The following is a 9,826-nucleotide window of genomic DNA, read 5'->3' on the forward strand; positions in this document are numbered from 1 at the left end:
TAGTTTTTTTTTTTTTTTTTTTTTTTTTTTGTTTGCAAACACTGCAATTAAAAAGCTAGTCATATACCTAACTTCCTGTAGAAATATGAAGAGTAAAGCTAACCTGGATTTTGACGAAGAAATCTTTTAAGTTATACATTGATATGCCCACTTTATTCGTGACAGTGATTTAACTTAGTCACTTAATCTTAATAAGACCCCAATCGTTATGATTTATGATTTTGTATTTTGAAAATATGACTTTAGTCATTCAAAATCAATGTGTATCACGACAATCATGACCTAAGCACGTTAGTTCAAGTTGTACAGTGACTTCAAAAACGTCACAATCATATCCCCCAGCCTTAAGTTGTGAATAATAAAGAAATGTTTGATAGGCACGAGTCAAAACGCTACAGTAGGAACATGAATAAGATTTCCCTTCTGTCAAATTGTATATGATAAAAATTCCAAATGATCCTTCAAGACCATTCTGTATTTTGTCTTCCCAGCTTTAATAGTCCCAAGATGATTTGAATATCATTTTGTAGGGAATATTACCAGCAATTGATTAAGGGGCATGATATTCTAAATATTTCTTAAAAAAATTATAATGCCAAAAACGGTCTTAATGCAACTTCTTTGAAACGTACTTTATCTTTAAGTTAATCTCACTATTAAACTTAAATCCTATATCCGACTTTGGGGCTTTATAACCGTATTTGTTGCTCAAGTGATATTTTCATGTTTAGCAGAAAAAAACTTACTTATTCAAAAAAAAAAACCACGAAACTCTGTATATTTTCATATTAAAGATTACAATGTAAGTACATGTATATCGAATGAAATAGAAAATAAAGATAGTTGAAATGTAATAAAATATTATGGATGTCAGTTAAAAGCGCTCTTTTACAATAATCATATTTTCGTTTGCAGATTCCCTATCGGCATGATGAACAATGCAGTTGTTTTAACTCTTCTTTGTTTATCAAGAACAGTCTTTTGTTGGATTGGGCACGTAGAGAATACGTCAAAGCTAATAACAAGATACATAGAACATTGCGGCAGTGAATCCGTCTGCTCTGTGACGGATGAATATAACGTTTCTTCAAAGGAAACTCTAACCCCTAGGGGCTGTCCCGCCTGTTCGTGTACTGATGAATGTGACGAAAATGACATATGTTGTCCAGATATATCTGTCAGTACCTGTGTTCAAACCAAGTACCATGTAAATTATGGAAAATTCATTGGAGAAAAACGATTCAAAATGGTCACTTCATGTCCACAAATGAAGAATTCTTCGATGGCGGACAGCTGCATTGTGCATATTGATCATACAAACTTTTTGCATCAATCACCAGTTTTTTCAATTAAAACAAACAAGACTTATATTAATATTCAGTGTTCTAAATGCCACGGAGAAAATCAAATCATTCCATGGGTCTATTATTTTTCATGCAATAACATAGGGTTTGATCCGGATAGTTATTCTAACACTGCCATGTTGTGGATGGGTATCAATCAATATGATTGTTCAATTGATTATACACCCCCCAGAAACAGCACACCAGCTCCCTGTGTAACACGCTCTCTGGTTGGAGAGTGTAACACTACAGGATATTGGGATGAGTACGATAAAGATATAGAATTTGCTTGTAAAAATTACTGGAATCAATATGGGGTTTTCCAAAATGTATTCTGCTTTCTTTGCAACATAGGAGCAAAGCAAAGAAACGAATTTCCTGCAATAGAGAACTATGATGATAATAAAAGTTTAAATCACTGCAGACATAGTGAACTTAAAAAGAACTGCACCCTGGCATGCGAAGAGTGCTTCCACAACACAACTCCAGCAGACGATGGCGTATTAACGTTCACTGATGCATGGCTAGCAGTATCAGAGGAATATGATCAAACAAGAAATATATATCTCGCTGATATTACAGTTCTGTCATGTGATGTAACTTCTATCGTGGAAAATATGCTATTGATGCAAAATCCGACCAAGGATGTAACAGTTTTAAATGATGGTGTCAATTTGACCTCATTGTACGAGGAATATGTCAGGTCTGGTGGTTATCAGAACTGGTGCCATCGTGATCATCAAGTAGATAAAGTACATCCTGGATTCAGAGCCAGACGACATTGTTTATGTGGTGAAGACTGTTACAGGGTTGCTTCTTGTTGTCCTGATGCAGCTTATCATCAACACAGAAGGTGCACTCCAGCATTTCTCGGTCAGGGTCCTAACACTGAACGTATTGGACATTCTTACTATATGATCAGTAAATGTCCAATTTCTAGCAAAAATACTTATCTGAAAGATAGATGCGAAACGTTGGTAGATTATGATTTATTCAACATACCAGTAATCAATGTGCAGACAAAGGAAACGTATAAAAATGTCTATTGTGCTGTTTGTCACAACCAGAACGACACGACGAGTCAGAAGTTTCACGACTTCAAACTTTGGAATGTGAGTTTAGTTTGTCCCCGTCTCCTATTCCCGTTGTTCATGTCATCAATGGAGGCAATACTGCGATCTGCAGAAAAAAATAACTGTTCGATTTATTTTACGTCGACAAATATTGTAGAGACTTGTACTTTGGACAATGATGTGGCTATAAACAAATGCAATGTCACTGGTATGGCCATGTCTGTAAGTGAAAGTGCTCGAAGGATGTGTGAAGAACCAACGATGAATATAATGGCTAAATCTCGTAACTATATTTACAAGAACCAAATTTGTGATATGTGCAACAGTGCAATTTATGAAGATCCTATTTCAAAATGTTATTTACAGAACAATTTGAAAAGGAATAGCAACCCTACATTTCTATATTACTGTGAACATGGCGATGATGATATACAGTATTATCCCTTCAGAAATATATTTTGCAAGCAGTGTAATCTTGTTTCGGTCGCAACTCAAGACTCGGAATTAACCTACAGGGAAATATTTGCTTTTGTATATATACCAAATAAAGTGCTTGAGAAGTCGTCGGAACAGTGTGTTGAGGGATACTTCAAAGACGTATATGAGGTATGTATATATGCGAAATTAAGCAGTAAATATTATTTGTAAAATTATGATTTTCCTGATTGATATGTTAAAAAGAAATGAACTAACTTTCATTAGGGCGGAAAATGTCAAAATAAAAGGGAAGATTCCGCGTTAATTTCTGAAAGTTGTTTACTATTCATCTTTTTAAACTGTATTCTTTATTTTGCAGAACAAATGCAGGGAATTATTTTGCTCAAGAGGAAAGATTCTGAAAAATAATTCGTGTCATTATCTGGTACCGAATGCTCAAAAGGCTCAGTATAATGTTGCATGGAGAGTATCGATATCCTCAAATTCCAAAATTTATACTGTGTTTTTAACACTAGAATATCTCCAAAAATTCATTCAACACGAAATACACGAAGGAGAACTTCAGTTTGATGAACAATATGTCTATTCAGACAAATCTTGCGAGTTTTTAAAGCTTTTAAAACCAAACGCAACGTTAGATGATGCCATAATATATCTCCGCATCACTATCACGAACACGCGTTATCCATTCCACAGGATGAGTTTAGAATCGCATCTTTTAAACTTTACTCGTCTTTCAATCAACTTTGAAAACGTTTCTCTTCATTTCAAAGAGAGTTTAGAAGCATGGTTCCTCCCAATCCTTGTTCGACAACAAGCATCGGATTCTTCAGGTTGCCACATCAAAATTAAAAACATATTTGATACCGCAGTCTTTGCGCCAGATGTCAATACTTTACTGACCTGCACACAGATAGAATTATCATCGAATGAATATGTCTACAACGAGGATTACAGTAGCATTTACGTAGCAAGAATTAACAAAAACTTCAAAATTAATGAATTTTTGAAAAGTAAAAATGGGAGTGTTCGAATTTGTTCGAATTCCTACCAGTTAGTCCAACACTCTGAATTCAATTCAGTACCAAACACATCTTTTACAACTGTTTTAATGGTGTTGACATACATCAGTACCATATTTTCACTTCTCTCATTGCTCTTAACATTCTTGATTTATTGCATTTTATCCATCTTGAGGACAATTCCGGGTAAAAACATCATGTGTTTCGTGTTTTCTCTTTTCTTTGCTCAGTTGTTTTTTCTAATACGAACTCGAATCGATGACAAAACTTTTTGTACTTGGGTAGGTGGTCTTACTCATTATTTCTGGCTATCCGTATTTACCTGTACAAACATCTGTTGTTTTCATATGTTTAGATCATTTGTTAGAAATTCCCTGGTTTATGGAGATAAGTCATCTGACAGGAAACTATTTATAAGATATATCCTCGTAGCTTTCTCCCTACCTGTTCTCCCCATTGTCATAAACTTAATTCTTGAATCCTTCATAGACTCTGACAGTTTCGGTTATGGCGGATCCAAATGTTTCCTTGTCAGTTCATTGGCTTTGCTTCTTTTGTTCATTCTTCCGCTTATTCTTCAGATTGTCTTTAACATAGTAATGTTTTCGTTCACTTATCATAATATTCGCACCACACCAAGAGTACAAAGTTCTCGGGAAAGGAACGAATTTTCTATTTTCTTAAAACTGTTTTTGTTGACTGGAATATCCTGGATTTTAATGATTGTGGATGGATTTTTTGAGGTTTCCCCTTTTACCTATCTAGCAACGATTATTAATGGGTCCCAAGGCATATTTCTGTTCATTTCTTATGTTTGTAATAAGAAAGTATTCATCATGCTGAAAAACAGATTATGTAATGGTCCACGGGAAAATGTTTCAACTAACACCAAAATGACTTTTTTATAAAGTATGATTAGCAGTTACATTACTCTAGTTTGAACAATCAAGAACGAGGTGACTCGCATTTGAAATCTGATCATTTTTCTCATACTCCGTTATGTAGGTTGCGTTCTCATCTTATCAATCATTATTAGTTTCTCATCACATTTTTAATCACACTCGAGATAAAAAAAATTTTAAATATTGCTTTGATGATATGCATACAAGGATTGGGAATTATATTTTACACACACACATATATTAAAATTGGAGAAAAAGTCCATGGTATAGAGGTAATAAGTAGAAAAAATATATATCCAACGATGACTAAGGACTAAGTGTAGATGATCCACATTTTATTATTCGCTGTGTAATTCGGCGGTAACGTGCTGGCCCATAATAATTCAAGTAAGTAAGTATTTTTTATTTAAAGTCGGAACTATATACAGGTAAACAATAAACATGAGCTAAGAGCTCTTTAACCGACTATAAAGCATAAAACACAAAGCACTAATGATATATAATTGCATGCATAGACATAAAAACAGAAATTTGAAATAAAACAGGACACATACATGTATACAGACATCACAAGTCATGCATATATATACACAGGGACTAGCTATATTAAGATGCACAGCACTGAAAAAAGTTTGCAACACAAACATAAAAATATGGATATATACATAGACTAAATAAATATGCATACCTAAGAGACAGAGCAGAGTAAAAATAATACAGTTAAATTTGTACATGCCAGCTTAGAAGCATAGTTAAAAGTTAGATCAAAACTTTAAGATTTAGACAGGAGAGGCTGGAATCTGCATGAGCTGCATTTACAATTTAATTCCCCACACCAATTTTGAATATAATTTGAGAATAGATTATATGATGTAATATTACTTGCTTCGTTTGGCAAAGAGTTCCAGAGCTTTGCTGCCTCATATCTAAAAGATATTGCTTTATATATATTCCAATCAAAGTAGGAAATTAACTTGATTTCTTATGTTATGAAATGACCAATCATAGATAGTTCATGCTGTAGACTAGTCATTTGCAGCAAATAATTGGATTGAGTAATAATATTTCAGCATTTCACATGTGAACTTATCTTCAAATGAGCTATGCAAATAGGCTAGAATTAGTACTTTTGTTTGTATATTGTTTTACGTCCCAAATGAAATTGATCACTCATATTAAAACGTCACAAGCTTTAAATAAAAATATTATTTAAATAAACAAGTAACACGATCATGGTCAAATCGAAGTTTTGATGAGAACAGTTGTACATTTGATAACAAAAATCAATATTCAATATGAAAAGGTGAAGAAAACAAACGATGATCAATCTCATAACTTCTAAAAGGAATACAAAATTAAAAGTAGGGCAAACAAGGACCCCTGGACGTACCAGAGGTGGGATTAGGTGCCTAAGAGGAATAAGCGTCCCATGCTGACCGGTCACACCCGTCGTGATCCCCATATCTTGATCAGATATATGAAGCCATCCGTAGACAAAATCAGTATATACAACAACGGCCTAACAATCGGTATGAAACACATCAGACGGCATTTGATCCAATGACAGGTTGTATTGGCAAACTAGATAGTTATAACGACCATAGAATTTGCGAAATGCTGACTTTAATCGGGACTGTTGAATATCCCGTGACATCAACTTGTTTGTCGGTGGCTTGCCTCTATCTAAGAACTGATCATAAGGACAACAAGCTCTTGCTTATCGAATCATTTGAGAGACATAAACGTCATATGCAGGTGATGATGGAATATTGCTACATACAGGAAGTTGAATCGACATATGAATAAAAATGATTATTGGTGATGGATAAAACTTCATTGATATATTTAAATGTAAAGTTCACAGCAAGAGGTTTTTTTTTCCATCTCATGTAGCTTTTAAATAAATTCTGCCTCATAAGAATGTAAAAACAGGTCATCTAAAAAGGAGCACAGTTCGTTCCAAAAGACTGTTCACCCAAGACTATGAAAAATGAGGAATGTTACACCCCAAATCATCGCCGGCGACGATTTAGGACGGGCGACGATTTGGGGTTTCTTATGTAACATCCCAAATTTTCGTCCGTCCTAAATCGTCGCTGGCGACGATTTGGGCATAACCTCACATCCAAAATTGTCGTCCCCTTGCTGCAACTATTTGGAAACATCATTTACATAGAAACTGGCCCTGTTTGTTAACTCCTTTCCCTCTCCACCTCCCCCTTCTATGGTCCAGCTATGACCGCAAAGGTTCTCTGAACCCTATAAGCAAGATATTTTAATCTTCTACTTCGTCTTTTACTTGTTCTGTTGTATAATTTTTTAAAAAGATTTATTATGATCACAGTATTTGTTATTGTTGTTTTGGTTGGTAGTGGTGTTGTTACTATTGAGAGAGTTGTATTTGTTATTGTTGTTTTGGTTGGTAGTGGTGTTGTTAGTATTGAGAGAGTTGTATTTGTTATTGTTGTTTTGGTTGGTGGTGGTGTTGTTAGTATTGAGAGAGTTGTATTTGTTATTGTTGTTTTGGTTGGTAGTGGTGTTGTTAGTATTGAGAGAGTTGTATTTGTTGTTGTTTTGGTTGGTGGTGGTGGTGTTACTATTGAGAGAGTTGTATTTGTTGTTGTTGTTTTGGTTGGTAGTGGTTTTGTTACTATTGAGAGAGTTGTATTTGTTATTGTTGTTTTGGTTGGTAGTGGTGTTGTTAGTATTGAGAGAGTTGTATTTGTTATTGTTGTTTTGGTTGGTGGTGGTGTTGTTAGTATTGAGAGAGTTGTATTTGTTATTGTTGTTTTGGTTGGTAGTGGTGTTGTTACTATTGAAAGAGTTATATTTGTTGTTGGTGGTGACGGTGCCATTGTTGTCGATCGATCGATCGAGAGGGAGAAAGAAAGAGAAAGAGAGATTTCCGACAATGAATCATTTTGCCTCTTGTTGTAGGGTCATTCTGCTGATCATGGGGTTGTTAGGTCTTATGCACCACAGGTGTGTTAGTGACCTCAGATTATATTAGATTACGCCTGTTAGCCACTGTTTGGACACTCTCCCACCGTTTGGACACTCGTGAAAACCTCGAGAAACATTCATCTTTCCTCTTTATTTTTCAAAATTTTGTTTGTTTGACAGTCAAAATAGTTCGCTATGACAGCTCTTGGCACTTTGAGTTCGCGATCAAGAGATTTCATGTTACGGGAATCACATGCCAGGAACACATGTAACCAACATATCTGTTCACAAACACCAGAGATATTGCAGAGTTGCTGAAAATTGTACACAGCTCGCGGCGCTTTAAATTCTCATTCCAGAATTATCATTTTTGGGGAGGCATGTCAGAGGGTCACTTGTAATCTACATACAAAATTTCAGCCCAATAGCTTGAATAGGTCGACAAACACCAGATATATGAATGTGGACGGACAAACAAACAGACCAAGTGAAACCACCCTTCCCGCATACAAGAGAGGACAGAATAAAATATATTCTATGTAATCTATCCCAAAATATTGGCGGGCGACGATTTAGGACGGGCGACGATTTGGGGTGTACTATAGTGTAAAACTTATAAGGTAGCAATTTTGATGCACCAGATGCGCATTTCGACAAATACTGTCTCTTCAGTGATGCTCAACCGAAATGTTTGAAATCCGAAATAACAATGAAATTTTAGAGCTATTATAGTCAAAAACAGTGTGCCAAAAAAGTGGAGTCAAATTCGTCTAAGGATAAGAGCTATGCATGAGGGAGATAATCCTTAATTTTGAAATGAATTTCTAAATTTTATAACAGCAATTAAATATACATCCGTGTTTTCAAGCTAGTAACGAAGTACTTAGCTACTGGGCTGTAGGGACCCTCGGGGACTAACAGTCCAGTACATTCCAAATCGTCGCCCCAATGATAGTGTAATCTTGTCCCAAATCGCCGCTTTGAGTAAGTAGGATTACCATAATTATGTGGAATTATTGCCAAGTTTGTTTAAAGTACAGTTGTAATGATGAGCCTTACAAACAAAGACAATGTTGTTACAAGCTTTGTCAGCTGAAACCAAAACATAGTCCTCGTGTAATCTATCTAATTCTTTTATCACTTATGGTTTACTACACGCAGATAGATGGTACGTACTTCTGTTTTGATAATTTTCTTATACTGTTTATCCATTCTGACAAGGTAGCAAGTTCTTTTTTATATTTAGCCATTCGTCTGGAATAATCTTCGGCAGAACTCATTATAGAAATGGAGTTCTGTTGCCAATATGTAATCTTGTATAAAAGTACAGAATAAAAGATTTTAAAAAAATATGTTTGTACTTTTCATATCTAGGTCACCTGAGTCACCAAGATGACAAATTGCTATCTGTTTTTGTCCGACGTAGTTTGTCCTTCATCATCCGCCCGTCGTCCGTACTGCATTTTCTCTTTTGGAACTTAAATAGTAAATCGCTATTAATTTCAACAATATTAATTTAAAGGGAAAGACAACCCAAACGATTTTTACATGATAAGTGATAGGATTAATCATATGATAAATATTTGTCATACTATTCTGTTGATATATGGCCTTGATAAACTTCAGTACTAATTTGAAAACGTCAAAAATTGAAATTCCCGCGATCTATAGAGGCTGCCATGATGTGCAACTCTTTTGTATTCAAGACCACAAAAATCAATAATTTTGACGTCACACCGTCTGTTCCGGTTTTGATGAGATTCTAAGATCATCCACAGATGATTGGGTTCAGGACCCCCTCCAAATAAGCTACATGAGTTGATTTAATTATTTTTTCTTGAAAATATTTCTAGTGAATGTCAACAACATCTTGCATACCCATAAAGTCCAAAATAATCCCTTATAAGAAATACCTTCACTAGTTATTATAACAGAACTTATAATAACCAGTGAAGGTATTCTTTTTTAAAAGGCTTATTTTGAATTACATGTATTTTGGACTTTATGGGTATGCAAGACGCTGACAACAGACATGCATTAAAATATTTTCAACAAAAAAAAAATCAATTGGTACAGGGATTTCAACAGTCTCGATTGAAGTCAGC

At 34.9% G+C, this 9,826-nt stretch overlaps 1 protein-coding gene across 1 annotated transcript; it reads left to right on the forward strand.

Annotated features, from left to right (window-relative positions):
- Positions 1–851: 851 nt before the first annotated feature.
- Positions 852–9,053, forward strand: LOC125668152 (uncharacterized). The gene is made up of 2 exons (XM_056161591.1): positions 852–3,022; positions 3,213–9,053. Exons 1-2 carry the CDS (start codon positions 929–931, stop codon positions 4,782–4,784), a joined length of 3,666 nt encoding a protein of 1,221 aa, XP_056017566.1. The 5' UTR covers positions 852–928; the 3' UTR covers positions 4,785–9,053.
- Positions 9,054–9,826: the final 773 nt, after the last annotated feature.

The sequence above is a fragment of the Ostrea edulis genome, chromosome 4 (genome assembly GCF_947568905.1).
Source record: "Ostrea edulis chromosome 4, xbOstEdul1.1, whole genome shotgun sequence".
Lineage (NCBI taxonomy): Eukaryota > Metazoa > Mollusca > Bivalvia > Ostreida > Ostreidae > Ostrea > Ostrea edulis.

What these genes read in the sequence shown, in the direction of transcription:
- LOC125668152 (XM_056161591.1), top strand. Translation starts at nt 929, where the DNA reads ATGATGAACAATGCAGTTGTTTTAACTCTTCTTTGTTTATCAAGAACA. An exon ending in ACTTCAAAGACGTATATGAG is followed by an intron (nt 3,023 to 3,212) that starts GTATGTATATAT and finishes TTTATTTTGCAG; the next exon opens with AACAAATGCAGGGAATTATT.